This window comes from Corythoichthys intestinalis, chromosome 2 (assembly GCF_030265065.1).
Source record: "Corythoichthys intestinalis isolate RoL2023-P3 chromosome 2, ASM3026506v1, whole genome shotgun sequence".
Taxonomy (NCBI): domain Eukaryota; kingdom Metazoa; phylum Chordata; class Actinopteri; order Syngnathiformes; family Syngnathidae; genus Corythoichthys; species Corythoichthys intestinalis.
The window spans coordinates 61,170,023-61,193,567 of NC_080396.1; the positions used below are offsets into that span (position 1 = coordinate 61,170,023).

Genomic DNA, 23,545 nt, shown 5'->3' on the forward strand with positions numbered 1-23,545 from the left:
GTTCTCACAGCAGGTCGAATGATGCCCCCCTGGAGTTTCTACTGCCTTTCTTTGAAAGTAAGACAGAGAGGTGAAATAAAATGTATACTTTTACTTTGCAATGTTTCCCCTGATTGTCTTCATAACGTGTTACTGAAAACTAAAATCACAAGAAACTGAAATGTCTGAACCGCAACTAATCGTTGTTATGGAAATTTCATGCACAAAAGAAGGTACCTGCTACTGACAACCAAACCGACTCTAATGGTGAACTCTGTGGTGATGTTTATGGGGATAAAGTGGGTGTGTCTACAGGAAATGACTTCTTTGTGTGATACACAGATGACACACATGTAAACCCATAAAACGTTCTGCCCTCCTCCCAGCCAATGTCCTCGTATAAGTCCAATCGTGCCATGTTTGGGCCAACAATTTATCTCACTCAGGACTTCTAAGTTCCTGTAGAGGACTTCTAAGTTCCTGTAGTGGACAATGTTAGAAGAACAGTTGGTTGAAAGACATGACGAAGACCTGAGTGTCCCCATATATAACTGGCCTTTAAGGCAACAAGAATTAGGATTATTTAGTCTTAGCTTTAATTTGTTCCTAAATGTGTCAATTTCTTCTCAAAAATTGAACCTTCTCAAAAACACATTCTTCTAAACTTGGATGTTTGGCGTTATTTTCAGGCATCTATCATGTGTGGATTGTTTATTTTTGAAGAAAGTTTACCATGAATTTGGCTATTATTTATATTTTGCCTTTTTTCTAAAGCTTTATTATTATCATTATTATTTTACAACACCTCAAATAGTACTGGGGTTTATTTACTGAGGAAGGACTCACTTATAATGAAAAAAATTAATAACTCTCCAAGAGGGTTAAATTTGACTTACAAAAAGGGAGTCTATACCAGCTAACTATGGGCAGGGCACACCCTGAACTGGTTGCCAGCCGATCGCAATCTGCATAATAAAGTACAGTCTTTTAAAAAATGGCCTGAACAAGTTTCTTTCTATTATTTATCGGTAGCGCGTCCCCTCATCCCTTCCCCGAGGGCCGGTTAATGGGGGCGCGGATCGTCCAGGGGACCGCCTGGGTCCCGGAGGGATGGTGGTGGCCCTTTTGCCGGGAGACGGGCCCAGCTGTGGCCTGTAGTACTTGCCAACCACAGCTCCTGCTTTCAACGATTGATCAGATCAAGTATTCGTCATCTGCCGACCACGTACTCTGTTTTCAACGACCCTAAACCTAACCTTAAACCTAAACCATTTTCTGCGTCATGGCACGCGAGGGGCACCAAAAAGAGGCGTGGTTGAATAGGCGAGTACTCCGGGCTGCAGCTGGTCCTACTTGTATGCCAGAGCTGAGGAAGGAAGGGTGGGCTGTGCGCGATCCCCCCCTTGGTTGGCTGGAGCGGTCCCAGGGCCAGGGGCTGCCCCCACGCAGCACTTCCACTTTTCTGCAGGACTATCACACATCTGAGTGAGTTCATGTATGACTGGGTGCAAATAGACACACTCAGGTAGAGAGATTGCCGGTGCCAGGATTAGCGATCAAGTAGCATAGAATAGGATGTCAACATATCCACACTTACAGGTGATTCATATAATACTGGGGTCCACATCTCACTTTGCTAATTGGTGTACGCCTTTGACTTGCCTCCCCTGCTCTTTCCCCTTGGTTACCAGGCCCACAACAAAGTGTCTGTGGGTAAATATAATCAGGAAACGATAGCACCACGTTTAAAAATGTACTTCTTGTTGTTTTTTATTCTTCCCCCCTTCTGTCTCCTTACCTCCTTTCACGACCCCATTCATGTGACGTCACAACTCCGCCCCCCTGACTTGAGCTGCCATATTGTCCGTCAGCTCATTGTATTTACATACTACCGCTAAGTACATTCCTCCTATTACTGCATGTTTTTCTGCTTGTCTAAGGAATCACCGCCTAGTAAACGAACCTCAAAACCTTCCTGACAATCGTTAACATTGATTACCGTATTTTTCGGACTACAACTCGCACCTGAGTATAAGTCGCACAAGCCATAAAATGCACAACAAAGAGAAAAAAAACATATATAAGTCGCACCGGAGTATAAGTCGCATTTTGGGGGGAAATTTACATGATAAAATCCAACACATAGAACAGATATGTCATCTTGAAAGGCAATTTAATATAAAAATACAATAGAGAACAACATGCTGAATAAATGTACAGTGTACAGTGCATGAACAACGAAATGCGAATATACTGTCCTCACCAGGACGCTACTGCTCGATCCTGGCTATATACAGCGAACTCCAAAAAGACAATGCTGGACGTCCGCATAATTTGCTGAATCAATTTGGTCCTCGATAGCAAACAGGTTCGCATCAACGTAAATAAATGATAATTAGGTACTATTACAGCAATAACGTAACAGGTTAGCATGCGTTCGCTAGCATTAGCACACCGTTCAAACAACCACACAACTGGCTCTAAGTGTCCGATCGCGGGTGGAAAACACACAACAACAACAGAAAAGATGATACACGCAGGCGTTGCCTCTGTAAAGATATTTTAAAAGCATAAACAATGAACGTAGGTTCGCAGCCGTCTTTCTCTCTTGCTAACTCGCCCACTCACTCACTCAGAGCTACATAGCTGTCCGTCTTCTTCTGGCGTGCGAGCGCTCTTCTTCACGTAAACAAGTGCGAGTGCGCTCCCAAGTGGGCGTGAAAGCGCCACAAACTAAATGCATCCATTTCAATATAAAAAAGTCAATAATACAATTGAACATACATTGCCAAAGGCAGAACGCGAACGTGGCCATAGCTATTAAGAGTTATTCAGATAACTATAGCATGCTAATAAGTTTACAAAACCATCAGTCCAAAACACCAAAATAACATGTGAAATTATGTCATAATGTGGTAATAATTTCACACATAAGTCGCTCCTGAGTATAAGTCGCACCCCCAACCAAAATATGAAAAAAACCGCGACTTATAGTTCGAAAAATACGGTAATCGAAATGGTGAAGGCATGTGTGGCGGCTGGTCTCATTAACAGAGAAGATAAACGGTCATTTGTCTGCCCATTGTTAAAAGGGCAAATCTCTAAAGCAGCACGGTTTGTTTATCTCGGTCCATGATGCGTTTGGGTCGACAGCTGTCAGACAGCGGCGAAAACATCAATAGTCATGATGCCAACACGATCGCAGACATCATCAGACGAAGACTACGAAGCTCGACGCCACGGTTGTTGTGCCAAAAAATAGCAGCCCCGCGTGAAATGTCCTCCCTCCCTCACTTTCTTGTACCGTGAATATGTATTATTTTACTCTGCTTGAGCTAACAAATCTCGTACTGTGAATATGTATTATTTTACTCTGCTTGAACTAATAAATGTCATACCTGTGTGATTGTCATTGGGATATGGTCGTGAAAACCTGTAGACTAATACATTTCTGTTCAAAAATGGTTATGTGGCCCAGTCCACGATTTGTAACTAAAATACAGTAATATGTTGTGTACTTTAATTATTTATTTAAAACTGATTTTACAGTCATAAATCCATTACTGTAATGCGTCCATGAAAACATTTGATGTTTTCACTTCAATAAAGCGTTATAAATAAGCACTCCCGTCAGGGGGGACATTTCACGCGGGGCGGTTATTTTTCGGCGCATAGCGGCCCGTTGTCGAACCGCCGATCAAGTTTCATTTTACAATCGTGACAATGGTGATGCTCAGCTGCCCAAATATCGGTTTATATTCGGACCGGTGCCGATTTTGGGTACCCGACGCCTCATCGTAACATCAACTGGAGCATGACTGGAGGTTTTTGCACAGGACGGGACCGGACGGGAGGAAACATCGATTTGGGCATCAAATATGGATCTGGCGACTGGATCGACCAAAGCTTTTCCAAATAACTGCTTTTATGCAACTCATCCAATTAGTTTACAGCGTCTGAAAGCACCGGGGCTTCCATAATTTGCAAGTGAAGCCACCTTTAGAAACTACGATCATTGACAAGACGGACACACAATGACGGACAATATGACGGAACAATACAGCAATCACGTGATTGTGTGACGTTGGTGATTGGGGTCTATAACTCCTTCCCAGTTGCTGCTTTCTTGCAATGAAGAACACATAATGAAAAAAAGCTACTATTTTCCAATGTTAAATATGCTCTGCTACGATAAAATGGTTTTTTAAAAAAAAACAATCGCAATTTTTTAAATAAGATCAGCAGTTGGAGCTACAATAAATAATCAGCTTACAGTTGAATGGAACTATTGGCAACACCTTGGCTTCAATAATTTATAAACAAGAAAAATAGGACCTCAGATAAATCCTCCAGTCAGTACTACCTGAACTCTGTTAGTTAGATAATTAAACTAAATGCAAATTTTTTTGTCAATTGTCTATTGCGTTCAAGATGTTTTAAAAGAAAAAGTAATCGTCTGTGTTAAATGTTTTAGAAAGATCAGTCAAAAGAGCATCAGAGTCAAGCTTGTTAGCATATTATAACAGCATTGAAAATGTCTGTTATGACTTTTACTGTTGCTCACAGAGTGCTGTGTGCTGGTTTATAACCGGACTGATAAGGATTTAGTAGACAAGAATCTTTTTAATTGATTATTAACTCGTATTTCAAAGCCACACATCTTCTACACATTTGGAATGTGTAGTAACCAATTCTTGAGGCAACGACAGGGCACCGAATTGGTTCAATCAAACCTGTGCCATAAGGCTTGTAGATAGGTTTCTCACAATAATGTATAAAATGTTTGCTTGGGTTGTCTTACCGAAATAATATTGGCTGGTAGTTCACTAATGTCTGGTCTACAGTGCGCTATTCATCTTCAATGTCAAAAGATCTTGGCTGTGCCATTAATCCAAGCAATGAAAAAAGTCATTAAATTAGCCAGGCACACAATTATCATTTTAAATACAGTGCATGTCTGAATTTTGAATAATAGCTACCTTTCTGTGACTATTCGAAACAGTTTACCTCACATGACATTTTCATTTACGCTGAAACTTTGCACTATCAAGCAAAATTGGTATAAAGGAAGTCTGATCATGGGATCTCTATTGCTGCATGAAGGATATATATAATCGGGATGGTTTTTGTGACATTTTTGTTTGGTGGAGTGCCGTGAAAATGTTTTAATGTTCAATAATTGCCTCAGGTCAACAAAGCTTGCATAGTAATACTGCACTCGCATCCATACACACACATTAACTGCTGCTTTCAGGGCACAGGTGAGGAATACTCCTGCCAAGCTTCCAAGCTGAACCACTCATTTGCATATGCAGATGTTAATTACCAGCAGGCCAATCGGCAAGCTGCCGTGACAGCTTGAGCATCACACTCCACTCTTCCAAGCACCCCTGATGCCCACCCTCACAGGTCGTCATTTGCACACTTACTCCCCCGGCTGATAATAAAAGATAATCACCTCCCATTTCCTTCATGGCTCATTCCCTCCTGCTCGCCGTTGTCTGATTCTCCACACTGAGCTCTTATCTGCAGGGGCAAGGCGGGGCAGGCTGGGCCTGCCATGTCGACACACCACCTGCCACACGCTCAGCAAGGGGGCAAAGTCATTCAGCGTCAAATCCACAGAGGTTAAGAAAATGAGATTCTCCATAATGTGGTTGTGAGATGGTTATTGATCATGTACACTGATGAGAGTAAAAAAAAAAAAAAGTGTCTTTCGTGTGCAAACGTCGATCACTTCAAACTTAATCAAAAGCAGGTTTTGAATTGTTTTTCTTAAACTTTTCACTTAAAGCGTTGGAGTCACCTGACCACAGCCCTTGTCAAGATAGAGTGCAAAATTGCCAAATTAAACTGAGATGTGCATGTCCAATAAAAGAAAAAATTACTGTAAAAAATACTTGTGCTTTTACATTATTTTTTTCACTCATACAGTGGTATGAAAAAGTATCTGAACCTTTTGGAATTTCTCAAATTTCTGCATAAAATTACCAGCAAATGTGAGCAGATCTTTGTCAAAATCACACAGATGAAAAAACAATGTCTGCTTTTACTAAAACCACACAAATATTTATAGGTTTTCATATTTCAACGAGAATAGTATGCAAACAATGACAGAAGGGAAAAAATAAGTAAGTAAACCATCACATTTGATATTTTGTGCCCCCCCCCCCCCCCCCTTTGGCAGCAATAACTTCAACCAGATGCTTCCTGTAGCTGCAGATCACTCTGGCACATCGATCAGGACTTATCTTGGCCCATTCTTCTCTAGAAAACTGCTGTAGTTCAGTCAGATTCCTGGGATGTCTGGCATGAATCGCTGTCTTTAGGTCTTGCCACAGCATCTCAATGGGGTTCAAGTCTGGACTTTGACTTGGCCACTCCAGACCGTGTATTTTGTTCTTCTGAAACCATTCTGAAGTTGATTTACTTCTGTGTTTTGTATCATTGTCTTGTTGCATCCTCTTTTTAGCTTCAACTGTCTGACAGATGGCCTCAGGTTTTCCTGCAAAATATCCTGATAAAGCTTTGAATTCATTCTACCATTAATGGTTGCAAGTTGTCCAGGCCCTAATGTAGCAAAACAGCCCCAAATCATGATGCCCCTCCACCATGCTTCACAGTAGGGATGAGGTGTTGATGTTGGTTAGCTGTTCTATTTTTCCTTAACGCATGACGTTGTGTGCTACTCCCAAACAATTCAACTTTGGTTTCATCAGTCCACAAAATATTTTGCCAAAACGTCTGTGAAGTGTCCAAGTGCCTTTTTGCAAACATTAAACGAGCAACAATGTATTTTTTATACAGCAGTGGCTTCCTCTGTGGAGTCCTACCGTTAACACTATTCTTGGCCATAGTTTTACATATAGTTGAAGTATGCACAGAGATATTGGACTGTGCCAGTGATTTCTGTAAGTCTTTCGCTGAACTCTTGGCGTTATCTTTGGTGGACGGCCACTCCTTGGGAGAGAAGCAACAGTGCCAAACTCTCTCCATTTGTAGACAACTTCTCTGACTGTCGATTGATGACATCCAGACTTTTAGAGATGGTTTTGTCTCCTTTCCCAGCTTTTATACAAATCAACAATCCTTGATCGCTGGTCTTCAGATGGCTCTTTTGACCAAGGCATGACGCAGACAATGCTTCTCATCAAGACAATTCGTACTGGGTGTGTGTTTCATAGCGGGCAGGGCAACTTTAAACTACTCATCAGTGATTGGGCACACACCTAACTTAAATTGTTTGCTAACAATTGGTTTCAACTTCTCTTTAAGTCTTCTTTGGCAGAGGGTTCACTTACTTATTTTCCCCATTCTGTCATTGTTGGCATGCTATCCTCATTAAAATATGAAAACCTATAAATGTTTTGGTGGTTTTTAGTGAAAGCAGACACCATTTTTTCATCTGTGTGATTTTTTACAAGGATCAGATCACATTTGATGGGGATTTTATGCAGATTTTGAGAAATTCCAAAAGGTTCCAATACTTTTTCATACCACTGTACAAAAAAAAACTATTGAAAAGGTGACAGTTCAGACATGTTATAATTCCCACATGGATATTACAGGTTGTTTACTGAGCCCATTTCAGTGCGATAGCTAACTAAAACAACAGCACCTATACACTTTGCTTTCCCACACTGAACTGAAACACAGGGGTGAAAGTGGATAGAATTTCTTGCCGGAACTCCCCGACATGAAGGTCGCCATGGAGCCAGAAATTTTATTTTTTTATTTGGGGGGCAACACTACTTACATGCAAAGAAAACTGGTTCTATAACACATGCGAAAACTGATTTTCATTCAAAATTGTATTTTTCAAATGATTTGCGAAATAAAACAAAAACAGCTATAACCCCAACCTCCATCTCCTAATTTTTATTTTCCCTCATTTCCTCACATACTAAATTCCAAATCTCAATTTTAAATACTTAAGAACATAGGATGTATATTTAAATTGAAGATAATGTAAATATTTACTATTTGTTGTGTTTTTTTAACATAAAGATTTAAGTAACACATACATTCAGAAAAATAAGTACAAATGACCTATAGTATATAGAGTGAAATGGAAAACAGTTTGAAGATCACGTAAATATTGACTTTTTTTTTTTTAATCATAAGGAAATGAATAAGTAGCCAACATAAATGAATAAATATAAGTCCAACGTGCATATTGACAGCTAAGATGTTCTGAAACTCCCCATCAGAGCAAATAAAACTAAGTATGATTAATAAGCCTACTTACTCTTTCCTTGCTCTTAAAGATTTGATCCATTTTCTTTTGCATTGCCCTTTTTTTTCCTGTTTCAGAAAACATGCACATTTGAACCAATCAGAGCTAACTATCTCTGGTTATCACATGTCAGTATGTCAGCCAATTGAATGGATAAATGAGTCCAGGTGTTTTGCTTTGCTGCGTGCATTCGCACATTGATGTGACTCGTCATCGTCAGACTCAGAAACTACAGCAGATGGGGAAACCTCCATGCCGTCCTTGGAATAAAATAAATAATAAATATCGGTGGAAACGGATTACGCTACACAAGCACTTCTTTATGCTTGTTGTTAACATTTGTTTATTTAAATCTGATGTTGGTGGATTGTTTTATTGGAGATGAAATGCATGTGTGGCAGCTTTGTGTATATTTTTTTAACATAGTGTTTTGACAGTTGCCGTCATATTTTCGGAATCAAAGCACCATATACCAGAACGCAGTTCTGGCCCTGAATCTTATACCGGAACTGCATTCCTGACCGTTCTGGCCCACTTTCACCCTTGACTAAACATGAGTTTTAGTTGACAACATTGTGTGCTCCCATGCTTATGTTCTCTTATTCGTGTCTGCTTTTCAACTTATAATGAAAGTTAGTTTTGTTAGAGCAGCTTTGTGTAGATATTGGCCCTATTCACTGATCAAGATGATTAAAAAAAAAATAAAATAAAAGTAACAGAAGAAAGCATCTCTACAAAAGAATACAAACGAGGGTTCAATTTGTCAATATTATACCTATTTTGTCATCACAAGTGAGAAATACTGGTAAAGCTGCTTTTAGCCATCTTGTGATGCTTTCCAGTTGCAATGCGTTTCGTGGCCACACTGGCCAGACAAAAAGTTTTTTTTTTTTTTTTTTTTTTTTTGTGCGTGCCGTCTACCACGCTAACCCCCTGTCTCCACTGAACTTCCTGATGCTCCCTTGCTTCCATTGTCCAGGTACGGTGTATGCCTGGGATGAAAGGGGCGCGCTCCAGGCACATTTCTTTGAGAATTATTTAAGGCTTGAGTTTGTAGGGAATGAATATTTGATGTGGAGGCCCCTAGCGTCTACAGACGAGCCGACAGCAACACTTCAGACGGCGGCGGCTGTGTAAGGCTTCCCTCAGTTTCAAAATACTATTATAAAAAGATGTATTTTGTGAAAATAAAATTAGAATCATATATTATTCATCACTTCAAAACATAGATACAAATGTCAACAATATTGTGTTAATATAAATTAGTACCTTGAGGAGGTTCTATGAGAACTGACGAACGCACAAACATGGTTTTGGAGCGCCATCTTGTGGGTTTATATGTCATGTTTGTTCTGAGCTCCAAATTCCAAAATATTAATTACATATACACACGACACACATATATACCGTGGGGCAAATAAGTATTTAGTCAACCACTAATTGTGCAAGTTCTCCCTCTTAAAAATATTAGAGACGCCTGTAATTGTCAACATGGGTAAACCTCAACCATGAGAGACAGAATGGGAAAAAAAAAAACACACACAAAAAAAATCACAATGTTTGATTTTTAAAGAATTTATTTGCAAATCATGGTGGAAAATAAGTATTTGGTCAATATCAAAAGTTCATGTCAATACTTTGTTATGTACCCTTTGTTGGCAATAACGGAGGCCAAACGTTTTCTGTAACTCTTCAAAAGCTTTTCACACACAGTTGCTGCTATTTTGGCCCATTCCTCCATGCAGTTCTCCTCAAGAACAGTGATGTTTTGGGGCTGTCGTTGGGAAACACGGACTTTCAACTCCCTCCAAAGATTTTCTATGGGGTTGAAATCTGGAGACTGGCTAGGCCACTCCAGGACCTTGAAATGCTTCTTACGAAGCCAATCCTTTGATGCCCTGGCTGTGTGTTTGCGATCATTGTCATGCTGAAAGACCCAGCCACGTCTCATCTTCAATGCCCTTGCTGATGAAAGGAGATTTTCACTCAAATTCATTCTTTCCTTTACACAGATCAGTCGTCCTGGTCCCTTTGCAGAGAAACAGCCCCAAAGCATGATGTTTCCACCCCCATGCTTCACAGTGGGTATGGTGTTCTTCGGATGCAATTCAGTATTCTTTTTTTTTTTCTCCAAACACGAGACCCTGTGTTTCTACCAAAATGTTCTATTTTGGTTTCATCTGACCATAACACATTCTCCCAGTCCTCTTTTGGATCATCCAAATGCTCTCTAGCGAACCGCAGACGGGCCTGGATTTGTACTTTTTTCAGCAGGGGGACACGTCTGGCAGTGCGGGATTTGAGTCCCTGGCAGCGCATTGTGTTACCGATAGTAGCCTTGGTTACTGTGGACCCAGCTCTCTGTGGGTCATTCACTAGGTCCCACCGTGTGGTTCTGGGATTTTTGCTCACCATTCTTATCATTTTTACGCCACGGGGTGAGATCTTGCATGGAGCCCCAGATCGAGGGAGATTTTCAGCGGTCTAGTATGTCTTCCGTTTTCTAATAATTGCTCCCACAGTTGATTTCTTTACAACAAGCGTTTTACCTATTGCAGATTCAGTCTTCCCAGCCTGGTGCAGGTCCACAATTTTGTCTCTGGTGTCCTTCGACAGCTCTTTGGTCTTGGCCTTAGTGGAGTTTGGAGTGTGACTGACTGAAGTTGTGGGCAGGTGTCCTTTACACCGATAATGAGTTAAAACAGGTGTCATTAATACAGGTAATGAGTGGAGCCTCGTTAGACCTCGTTAGAAGAAGTTAGACCTCTTTGACAGCCAGAAATCTTGCTTGTTTGTAGGTGACCAAATACGTATTTTCCACTCTAATTTGGAAATAAATTCTTTAAAAATCAAACTGTGATTTTCAGTTTTTTTCCCACATTGTCGCTCATGGTTGAGGTTTACCCATGTTGACAATTACAGGCCTCTCTAATCTTTTCAAGTAGGAAAACTTCCACAATTGGTGGTTGATTACTTATTTGCCCCACTGTATAAATATATATATATATATATATATATATATATTATACAGTCTAATTATAATAGTAATTACTCATTTTGATTATTATTATATACAGTTGCATGTCAAAACTTGCATGTCAAAAGTTTTAATCACAAAGAAAAATATAATTATTTGCTGAAGGCCAATTTCAACCTAATTTTCATTAAAAATCTTTTCGGACAGGCCCAAGGTATACGCTTTGTGACCTAAAACAGATCTGTTTCTAAGTAGTTGTGTATGCACACTGCAAACTTACAAATATTCTTTGAACCAGTCTAACACTTAGGAGTTGTTCAGACTGCAGGTAAATCTGTTTCTTTAATCAAATTGGATCATTGCAAGAGACCAGACTGCATATCGTGCAGATCTGTCTAAATGAGTGGGTACGATGACAACAAAAAATGACAATGAGGCCTTACCTTATTTTTCCTGTTTATTGGAAAGTCACATCTGCTGCAGCATATGCCTTGTGCTGGCATGTCAGTTTTGCATCTATTAACGCAGACACCCTGCCTCATCATTGCTCTGCGCACCATCTTCTCTCTTTTAATGGTGCAATAGGATCAAACATTGGATGAATATGACATACAGTATATTACCATAGACCTCCCTATAATTTTGTTTTCAAGCAATGCTTATATTTCATTTTGAGACATAAAGTGCTCTTTGGGTTAGTGACATTCACAAAGTACAAACTACAGGAGGAAAGACTGGTGATAATTTACTTTCTTCAGTGTGTCATTGTTACACACTGCATTATCTTAAGTCTCACATCTCTCCCTGCATCTCCACAAAGCCATTCTTATATCAAATTGAGAGAACTGTACATCAGCGTTGAAAACGTATGTACATACGGTACGGATGTATGGAGAAATCCCATCCATCAGATTTGAACCCAAACCTGATTTTTGTCATTTCCAGCAGAATGGCTAAAATCTCAAATTCCAGTAATATTGACCATAAACAACATGGGGGGGTTCAAACCCCTTTAAAAAAGTGTGTCATGTTGCTGAAATCTTGATCATCTTACAACAGGTACAGTGCAGAAAGGTGCCAGGACTGGTGTCAAAAATGATACATTTTAAACTACAATTAAAAAACTATGGATTTACTCTTTGATGTGGGCCAGCTGATCAACCTAAAAAGACATCCTACAGCTTTTCCTTCATTCAATACGCAAGAAGAGGCGAGATTTTTGGTTCCATTGGCCACTTTAGAGTATCACTCAGTCCTTAAAATTGGAACCACAAAAACCCATTTGGCTCCATTTCACATGGAGCTTTAGTCCACAAACAAATCCCCATTGGCTCCCACTGACAGTAAACTAGGACCCACAAATTCAATATCCATTGGCTCCCATCGACTCTTGTATTCATCCACCCAATTTTTTTTTTTTTTTTTTTTTTTTTTTACCAAAAACATTAATTTGCCATTACACATTAACTCAAACCGTAGGCTTAGAAGTAGATGTATGTATGCATGTAACAAATTTTCCTGAATTTCTTCAAATTCAAATGACAGGATTATCCGTCAATTTCCATGGGAATTGGAAAAAAGCTACCAACCAGTACAAAGCATCCCAATGCAATTTCTGCAGATACTGCATTATCTATTTTTTTTTCTTTTTAAATCTGATTTCTTGCTCATGGTCATGCACAGACTATATAAATTTTTTGGAGCCATTTACTATTTAGTCCCCCTGCATCTGCTGTAGTTAGCTATCCAAGATCTGGAACCAAATAGTGCAGGCAAGATAGTTAGCTACAGCAAAATATTGCAACGTAAGTTTGTTTTTATCCGTATGGCTCGATATTTATCAATTGGGAAAAAAATCTTCTGATTTAGGCCATATTGCTCAACACTATGACGTCATCATCACACCTGAAGACCTCACACCACTGCATATTGATTGATGTGAATAACATGTGTAAAGGTTCACACTATCCATCTTCATCTAGCTTGCTATTTCAGATTTCCGAAACCAGAACATGATAGATCTTCTTCAAAAATAATTGCACTTTTTGCATTATTTCCTCTTGGGTGAACTTCTTTTGCGGCTGTTTGCTGTGATTTGCAGTTTTATGATGGCCATAATGAAGTAGTGCATTCAGTACCTAGATCCCATCTTCGCCACAGCTCGAAGACAGAGAAAATTCAGGGTTGCTACAATGTTGTTTGTCCAAGTGGTGTGGTTGTAACATTTCAGATTTCGTTCCTGTGCAGACTGGGTCCCCGTGACCAGGTTGGTCCATACCAAAAAAGGAGGAGGGAAGGTTGTGCACATCCCTTTCCCTCTTAACAAAGGCAGAAAAGGAGGAGACACAGTTGCCAATAAAGTGGTCCGCTTGGCCTAAAATGTACAAGTCCAGTTGGGGAGAGTCAGGTTGCAGATTCACCACTTTGACCTGTAGAGAGATGATAGAAAAAATAATAGATGGATTTCCTCAGGGAAACTTAAAGTAGAAGTTCATAATTTTTTACATTAGGCTTAATCTTAGCGGGGGTTTAATCAGTCGGTGGAGTTTATTTCAACTAATCCTGTGCAGTTTGTTAGTTGTTTACTTATTTCAAGGCTTCGGAGTGGCTAAACTAGCGCGACTCAATGGTTCCATCTTAGCATGCCAATAAAAAACGATAAACCGATCTAACATAGTTAAATAAATTCAAAATGCAGAAGGTTCTTCAAAATACCCATGCGGCTAAACCAATGTCCCACCAAACTGCCGTCATTCATTTATCTCTGCAGAAATATTCTTTAGAAGCGTATTGCGACAACAATAGAGAAGAGTGCTTTGGCCACTCATGCTCATGCTGCATTCGAGGAAGGAGGGAAGTCAGACTTGTCCCACTCGGAGGGCACCAGTTGCGACCTCAAAGCGTTCCAAGCGTTTTTTTTTTTGGCCATCAAAAGACATGTTGACCTCCAGCTAACCTGCCTTTTCGTAAGCAATCAAATAGTGGAGGAAAAACGACAGCTAAGGTAAAAAGACCACGATGTAAACTGCTTTCTTTAGTTTTACTATTGACGGTCTGCCTTTCAACCGGCAAAGCATTTTTCGAGTGACGTCTGATTGAAGGAACTCATGAAGTCAGGGTACTTTTCAACTTTTGACTTCGCGATTAAGGCCTCCCAGTTCAAGTGGCATTCCATTGATATTATTCCTGGTCAAAGGTTGGAAAACTCTGACTTCCTACCTTCCTCGAATGCTGCATCAGTCTACGGAGTCTTGATTGAAGAACGGCAACATAGTGAAACGTGCCTTTAGAGCAGTACTTCTCAAATAGTGGCACGCACCCCCCCAGTGGTGCACATTGTGATATCGGGGGTGGCGCATGTGACCTCGGGAAACATATTTGCCGTACTAGAATCAAGTGTAATTGCACATACACTCAGTGGGTGGCAGTGGCGCTCTCATGTTCAGAGTGTACGCAGTATTTTTGACCCAACAAGAGCACACACCAAAGCGCACTGGAGATATGAAGAGCTAAGACGAGGAAATATGGCGAAGCATATGTAGCGTTTGGCTTTTGGTTTTGACTTGTAATACAGTGTGAGATGAGGAAAGACCTGTTTGGTTCTTGTGTCTAAATATGTTTGCAGTGGACAGCAAGAAGCCAAATCAAATAAGACGTCACTTAAAGACATTAGACCCCGATCACATTGATAAGCCGCTTGATTTTTTTTTTTTTTAGCGAATACATGCCAAATATTGCCAGCAATCGTCCCGCTTTGTCAGTGTTATATCAGTAAACCAGCGTGCACTGTTAGCATCATATAAGGTGACGTACCAAATTGCTCAGTCCAAAATAACCCCACGCCATAGCAAAGGAGTTGATACTGCCTGCAGCAAAAATAAAAACTGTCCCTCTGTTCAACGACACTGTCGTTTTTGTTTTTTCAGTTAAATTGTTTGGCATATTGTCCTCACGAGTCAATGTTGCTAATGAATTTAAATTTATTATTATTTACTGATTTTATTAAATTTTAATGTCTATTAACGTCAAAAATCCTGAATTTCCCCTTTAACTCTCACTCTGTCATAGGTTTTAGTGGCATACAACAGAACCAGAATACACACATTCAAGCATGCACAGAGGAATTTCAGAATGAAAGGGGCTCTCCATCAAATGCTGCCGTGCATTTCAATTCCAGTATGGAGCATAAATGGCTTTTGTACCTTAATATATGAACCAATGAAGCCTGCTCGGAAGAAAGGCAAAACATCGTCGTAAGCTCTGTTCGCACTGCTGGAAGCTCTATCAGTTCATAGGACGGTTTAGTTGCTAGAACTGAGAAAATTTCATATTTCCACAATAAAAGAACTGTATAGCTCCAAGAACGCCTTCAGGTCCTGATCCTGGCCAGGGTCTTTCGTTCATTTTCCAGTTCACATGATCTCTGATTTCTTCTCTACATTTGTTGTCATTGTGCCTGAAAGGTCTTTCTTCATGCTTCTGATTGCCTTATATGGTCTTAAATTGATCCACATTTGAGAATACACTGTGCCTCTATATGTACTGTATGTTGTTACTATTTTCAGAACAGTGTATGGATTTATAGCCAAAGGTGGCAAGGCTTTTGAATTCAAGGGCACAGTTTTGCAGTTGACAAAAAATGAAAATTGCAAGTTGCGACAAGTTGATGAAGAAATGTCGGTCTGCTTTGTCACTACATTTCAAACAGAACAAAATAACTCTAAGCCTTTGTAATTGTAGAACAGCATTAGTTGTCCTCAGAACAGCATCTCTTTATACATAAAACTTGTTAAATGATCAAAGGATTGAAGAATTATCTGTTTCTACTCTGTGTGGTCGGGGAAGGGTGCATTTGCTTTCATTGTATAGGCCACTCGCTTGTTTTCCACATTTAGCTGTGGCTTCTGCTGGAAGTAAGCAGAAAGTCAGCCAAAGCAATCACATTTGAGGGAGACAGAGAGGTGACAGCCAACACGGGCACTCACACACAACACTAAGCTCCACTCCATTAGTTTTCAATCTAACAAGAGCCAAACTTGCCATAGCATCACATGGAGTGCAATGAGGGCTGACAGACCGCATGATGACCCATGTTGAAAACTGCCAGCACTGCAGCAACTGTACTACTACTTTTTAAAACTTTTTGCAACTATTAAGAAAAACAGTTCTACAGACAAGCCAGTAGACATGAGTAAGACTATGTGACTTGTTTTGTGAAAGAGTTTCATCACCTTGCCCTTGAAGAGCTTCTCGATGTCGCTGCTGTGTGATTCCGAGTCAGTGGCAATGTAGACAGAGCGAGCTGAGGTCTTCTTCACCCACAGCTGCACAGCCCTGCGGATTTCGGTCAAGTCGGGCAGGCACATGGTCATAGTGAGAGGCAGTGCTGTCTGCCGCTTGTAGCCCACACACTGAGGGGATGCCATGAAGTGAGGCCCCGCCTCGCCACTTTTCAGCAATTTACAAGCATTTTGCTTTAAGGATCAAGACAATAGAAGAGAAACATTAATAAATCAGTAATGCTTAAAAAAAAAAAAAAAATGGCTTCAGTAAAATTCTTGTACCGACAGGGGACTCTAATTTTCACCAACAACTCACCCAGTCGCTGCCAATCCTCAAGTGAATGCCAATATAGGGCCGGGTCAAAAGGGCAGCAATGTGCTCCTGCCCCTCCGCCGCCATCTTGTCTGACCACACTACATAACGTTGGAGGCCAACATGGTCCTCCGCCACCGGGAACTGGGCAGGAGCACCCGGCAGGGCCAGGATCGGATGCTCTTTGGGTGGGAACCTATGGAACGATAGTGGCAAAAGTGTTCTATTAATCTTTACAAAATTATAACAACTCTAATGGAGATTCCTCATTTATTTAAGGGTGTAACGGTACATGTATTTGTATTGAACCGTTTCGGTACGGGGTGCTCGGTTCGGAACGGAGGTGTACCGAACGGGTTTCTGACGTAATGTAACCCTTACTTTTCGAGGCTGTGAGTCGATCGGGTTACAGTTTCTTTGTGTAGATTATATTTACTCCGTATTCTCTACTATAATGAGGACCAACACGGTAGGACAGTATATAACCCAGAAACATCAACGGACAATCAACCACGAGAACGCAGTGAAACGCAGGCGTTAAAGTCAATCAGCCAATGCACACCAGTCGCAGTGCGGCCGCGTGTTACACGCGTCCCAGAAGCAGCTCAACACAACGCACAAGAAAAGAATGGCAGAGTTTATTATTTGACGCGAGACGCAGCCCTCCTGTGTCAATACTACTAGCTAAGATCGGGCAGACCGGAAGTCACTCGTGTAAAAATACGGTGGATCCTATCGATTTTCAAATTAATATGCAATCGTAACCCACTTTTTAAGTCCATCAGATCTCTTGAGTGGTGGATTGGAGCACAGTTGACATGTCTTTGTTGATTTACTGCAGTCTTCTCTGCTATAATAATAACCAACACGGTCCCGTGTTCAATACAAAACCCTCCTACCACAACAAAACAAGTAGGAACTAATATTCACATAGGAGCTAAAATTATACAACATAAAATATACAATATAAATGAATACTACATCACATTTGTAAAATATAAACACATAATAAAATAAATAATAGCCCATTTAAATAAAATTGAAATGAGCTAAAACACCTGTAATTAAATAATAAGAATACACAGATCCTGCTTACACAATTAAATGGATTAATTTCTGTGTGTTGCTTTAACTTGAGAAAATCCACCAATAAAGCTTTTGAAAACGTTCATGAGAAAAAAAAAATGATTCATTGAGGCATTTCATTTGTAAAATACATGCTAAAATCTTAGTCATTGACATTGCTTTTCTCTTTAGTGCAGGACTTCTTTTTTCTTCTTTCTTTCAGAAAGAAAGCTGACCAATACGCGGGGTCTGAAAGGCAAATTGTTGTTGGTTTATTATCTTTAAATACCCGCTACTTTTTGAGCAGAATTCTAGCTTTGTATAGGCTAATGTTCCTATTGTTCAAAGCACAAAAGTTTGTAATAAACAACTAGCACATTTATATTTTGCATTTTGTTTTCTTACTGTACCGAAAATGAACTGAACCGTGACCTTAAAACCGAGGTACGTAGCGAACCGAGATTTTTGTGTACCGTTACACCCCTATCATTTATAGTATGTTTTCAAGTTAAATAACATTTATTACTAACACAACATTTTACAGTACATAATTCTTTCTCATAAATCTGACATTCCATCTGACGATTAACAGCGTTCTTGTCTAACACTGAATTGATGCCCGTCCATGGTCACATTTTTGAAAGTCAAATAAAGGTTACTCACTTCTTCATCCACTGCTGCTGATGGTATGCACTGAAGGAAATACCACTAAATAACACAGACTCCTCAAACTCCACACCAACATAGTCCCAGAACGGACCAAATGGGTTTCCATCCTGAAACAACCAAAGCCAGCCACACACATCGAATAAAAACTAGGCCAGGCTGCAGATGTTCAAGTATATACTGGTCCTTCTAAAAAAATTAGCATATTGTGATAAAGTTCATTAGTTTCTGTAATGTATTGATAAACATTAGACTTTCATATATTTTAGATGCATTACACACAACTGAAGTAGTTCAAGCCTTTTATTGTTTTATTATTGATGATTTTGGCAAAAAAGTATTTTTAAAAAATCCCTATCGAAAAAAATTAGCATATCATGAAAAGGTACTCTAAAGAAGCTACTAAGCTAATCATCTGAATCAACGAATTAACTCAAAACCCCTGGGAAAGATTCCTGAGGCTTTTATAAACTCCCAGCCTTGTTCATTACTCAAAACTGCAATCATGGGCAAGACTGCCGACCTGACTGCTGTCCAGAAGGCCATTATTGACACCCTCAAGCAAGAGGCTAAGACACAGAAAGACATTTCTGAGCAAATAGGCTGTTCCCAGAGTGCTGTATCAAGGCACCTAGGTGGGAAGTCTGTGGGAAGGAAAAAGTGTGGCAGGAAACGCTGCACAACCAGAAGAGGTGATTGCACCCTGAGAAAGATTGTGGTGAAGGGCCGATTCCAGATCTTGGGGGACCTGCAGAAACAGTGGACCGAGTCTCGAGTAGAAACATCCAGAGCCACCGTGCACAGGCGTGTGGTGGAAATGGGCTACAGGTGCCGCATTCCCCAGGTCAAGCCACTTTTGAACTTGAAACAGTGGCAGAAGCGCCTGACCTGGGCTACAGAGAAGCAGCGCTGGACTGTTGCTCAGTGGTCCAAAGTACTTTTTTCAGATGAAAGCAAATTTTGCATGTCATTCGGAAATCAAGGTGCCAGAGTTTGGAGGAAGACTGGGGAGAAGGAAACGCCAAAATGCCTGAAGTCCAGTGTCAAGTACCCACAGTCAGTGATGGTCTGGGGTGCCATGTCAGCTGCTGGTGTTGGTCTACTGTGTTTTATCAAGGCCAAGGTCAATGCAGCTAGCTATCAGGAGATTTTGGAGCACTTCATGCTTCCATCTGCTGAAAAGCTTTATGGAGATGAAGATTTCACTTTTCAGCATGACCCGGCACCTGCTCACAAAACCAAAACCACTGGTGAATGGTTTACTGACCATGGTATTACTGTGCTCAATAGGCCTGCCAACTCTCCTGACTTGAACCTCATAGAGAATCTGTGGGACATTGTGAAGAGGAAGTTGAGAGACACTAAAACCAACACTGTGGATGAGCTTAAGGCCGCTATCGAAGCATCCTGGATCTCAATACACCTTAGCAGTACCACAGGCTAATTGCCTCCATGCCACGCCGCATTGAAGCAGTTATTTCGGCAAAAGGATTCCCGACCAAGTATTGAGTGCATAGCTGATATAATTAATTGAACGTTGACTTTTTTGTATTGGTCAGATGAAATATGCAAATTTTTTGAGACAGGGATTTTTGGGTTTTCTTGACTTTTTTGCTAAAATCATCAATATTAAAGCAATAAAAGGCTTGAGCTACTTCAGTTGTGTGTAATGAATCTAAAATATATGAAAGTCTAATGTTTATCAGTACACTACCGGAAATAATGAACTTTATCACACTATGCTAATTTTTTGAGGACTAGTATATACCTGACTGAATAATACCACAATGGTGTGAAAACAGAACTATTAAGCTTACCTCCTCTTATACTAAATGCCAGAAGGAACGCAATTAACCCTCTATTATTATGAAAAATTTTCATTCATAAATATTATCTAAATTCTAAATAATTTATGTGCCTTGGCTCACACAATACAGGTCAGGAAACGACACATAACAGATATTATACTGAAAAAGGATAAACTATTGATATGTGAGCTGATTGACGGCCACTAGAGGGCAGTGTTTGATTCTCTTTAACAATATTTTTAAATTGCAGGCGCAAATGACACTCGGATGCCAGGTACACAAAGATAACCCTGTGACATTTCCAAATGGGCCACTTAAAACTACAGGATGCGGGGGAAAAAAACATTTCGTCATTCTACAGGAAAGGGATTTAAGATAAATCGTTCTGTTTACTGCAAAACAATCTGGTGGATTTATAGTTTGGTGGCTTTTATGGCAATTGTTACTTTTTTTTTTTTTTTTTTTTTTTTTTTTTTTACAAATTTCTGCTGTGTTTTTAAAATGCATTAATAAACTGCATCAAAAGCATTAAATCGAAAATGTGATTGCCGTTGGAAATATTTGTTAAGCTGGTATTGTGCTTTCATGGTTATCTGAATGACACCTTTTTGGATATTTGGATAAGACCTGTTAAAGTGATCAAAACATGTATAACCCTGGTGTCAGAGCTTGCTTGTCAACTGTACCCTCACCTTCATGGGACAGGACTTTCTATCTTTACTCCGCTGAGCCGCTGCCTCGAAGCAATAGGCTTTCCTCTGTCCTTTGGGCCAATGCTTGTCAGCTAGTGCCTTCATGAAAACCTCCAAAGCCACCACGCGATGGTAAGCCGACAAGGTGTCTAATTTGAAGAACTCACTATAGGGAACATGGACCTGGATGAATAGTTGGGGGTGGGGGTGCAGGGTGGACAATCACATTTCTAAGCACTTACTGTATGCCCATATGTTACTGGACAGGACTGTAATAACAAAACGAGTTATGGACTTACATTAGTGAAAGGGGAGCTGTGATGACGGTAAACAATCCACGGGGGGACTGCCAGGGTTCGGTTTAACATTTTAGCAAAAGCCAGAGAACCCAGGAAGTGGTCTGCCTGGTTCCCAAAGCGGCCTGAACACAGAAACATATATTTCAAAAAGTCGTTTTAATATTTCTTCTGAATAAGATCTCGACCAAAAATTCGACAGAACTAAAATACAGCTTTGGGCCAAGATTTTTCATCTTTCCAATGAACGATTAACAACGAAGTAATGAAAACTAGTCAAACTATTTATTGACTAATTTAAATAGCAGCTTTAAAATGAAAAATGCACAAATTACCCATGCACGGACAGTATAACACGTAACCATTATCATCCCACTTTAGATCTTCAGCGGCCGTCTGACAAGTTTGCTGCAAGAAGAGTAAACAAAGAAAACAAGTAAGCATATAAGCGTGTGGCGATCGCTTCCAGACCGCCATTGTAGTTCATAACATATCCCAGAGTGCAGTGCGTAACCGTTATCTTCTTCTTCTCCTTTTTTAAAGTGGTGTTGATTGTGTCAAAATATGTGCTGCTATCTGCAGGACTGGAGGCTCAAACGCTCCCACCGCCCTCCAAAAAACGACGTATTTGGCTTGAGTTTTCTTCCTGATTTTAAAAGTGCGATTTAAGTAGGGAAGACAATTTGAAACAAGAAGCTCAGCGTGGAGCACTTGGTAAAAATATATGTACAGTTTATGCTTTGTGGCCGGTCGTGCACCTGCTCAAGATGATTATCTATAACGAATGTAGATGCTCATCAGCATATTCTGTTTATGTGAAATCAGCCCAGTAATTCTGATGTTCGAATCTAAATTCCGGACTTCCTGTGGAAAATGCTTCTTTTCTGCCTACATAAATTTTTTTTAAAAAAAATCAGGCCTCCTCCCAAATTTCATAAACATACACGTTCAACACAGATTCAAAATTGTAGACAATTATATATCCTGTCCTGTCATGTCTCATGAGGATAAGCAGCTTGGAAGATTAATTAATAAATATTATATCCCAGTGTTTGCATATGTCCTTGTGAGTGTATGTCCTGTAAGATTTTTTCCAGCATCTGGACAAAAATAAATTTAAATAAATATCCATGCAAGGGTGGAGCTTGGGGTGGTGCTAGCGGTGTCTTTGCAGCTACCCAGATAGCAAAATATAACTGGAGTGGACACGGTCCAGATGTACAGCAAATTTCGGCCCAACTTCGTAAAATGGATTCGCCCCATTGTCTTTTTGAACAATGGCCCAAACTCACTTGCTGGATCAGCAACCAGTTTGGGGCCAGAACTGGTCCAAAGTAGCAGACACGGATATGGCACACGTTACCCAATCTGGGCCAGATTTTTATCAAAACCGTTTTCAGTATCAAATTTGGGGTCCATTTTGTTCAATGTATCACACTGTAATATTGTTTATATTGCAAATTAAATTTGTCCGTTAAAAGCAATAATGACAACACTTTTTAATGCCATTTATTAATGCTAACGTACAGTGCCTTGCAAAAGTATTCGGCCCCCTTGAATCTTGCAACCTTTCGCCACATTTCAGCCTTCAAACATAAAGATATGAAATTTTATTTTTTGGTCAAGAATCAACAACAAGTGGGACACAATCGTGAAGTGGAACAACATTTATTGGATAATTTAAACTTTTTTAACAAATAAAAAACTGAAAAGTGGGGCGTGCAATATTATTCGGCCCCTTTACTTTCAGTGCAGCAAACTCACTCCAGAAGTTCAGTGAGGATCTCTGAATGATCCAATGTTGTCTTAAATGACCGATGATGATAAATAGAATCCACATGTGTGTAATCAAGTCTCCGTATAAATGCACCTGCTCTGTGATAGTCTCAGGGTTCTGTTTAAAGTGCAGAGAGAATTATGAAAACCAAGGAACACACCAGGCAGGTCCGAGATACTGTTGTGGAGAAGTTTAAAGCCAGATTTGGATACAAAAAGATTTCCCAAGCTTTAAACATCTCAAGGAGCACTGTGCAAGCCATCATATTGAAATGGAAGGAGCATCAGACCACTGCAAATCTACCAAAACCCGGCCGTCCTTCCAAACTTTCTTCTCAAACAAGGAGAAAACTGATCAGAGATGCAGCCAAGAGGCCTATGATCACTCTGGATGAACTGCAGAGATCTACAGCTGAGGTGGGAGAGTCTGTCCATAGGACAACAATCAGTCGTAC

General features: G+C 40.1%; 1 protein-coding gene across 1 annotated transcript; it reads right to left on the reverse strand.

Moving 5' to 3' along the window:
- Nucleotides 1-11,641: 11,641 nt before the first annotated feature.
- pofut1 (protein O-fucosyltransferase 1) lies at nucleotides 11,642-21,798 on the reverse strand. The gene is made up of 7 exons (XM_057856067.1): nucleotides 21,650-21,798; nucleotides 21,318-21,439; nucleotides 21,019-21,201; nucleotides 18,516-18,628; nucleotides 16,791-16,983; nucleotides 16,424-16,666; nucleotides 11,642-13,621 (listed from the first exon to the last, which is right to left on the reverse strand). Exons 1-7 carry the CDS (start codon nucleotides 21,789-21,791, stop codon nucleotides 13,331-13,333), a joined length of 1,287 nt encoding a protein of 428 aa, XP_057712050.1. The 5' UTR covers nucleotides 21,792-21,798; the 3' UTR covers nucleotides 11,642-13,330.
- Between the last annotated feature and the right edge of the window lie 1,747 nt (nucleotides 21,799-23,545).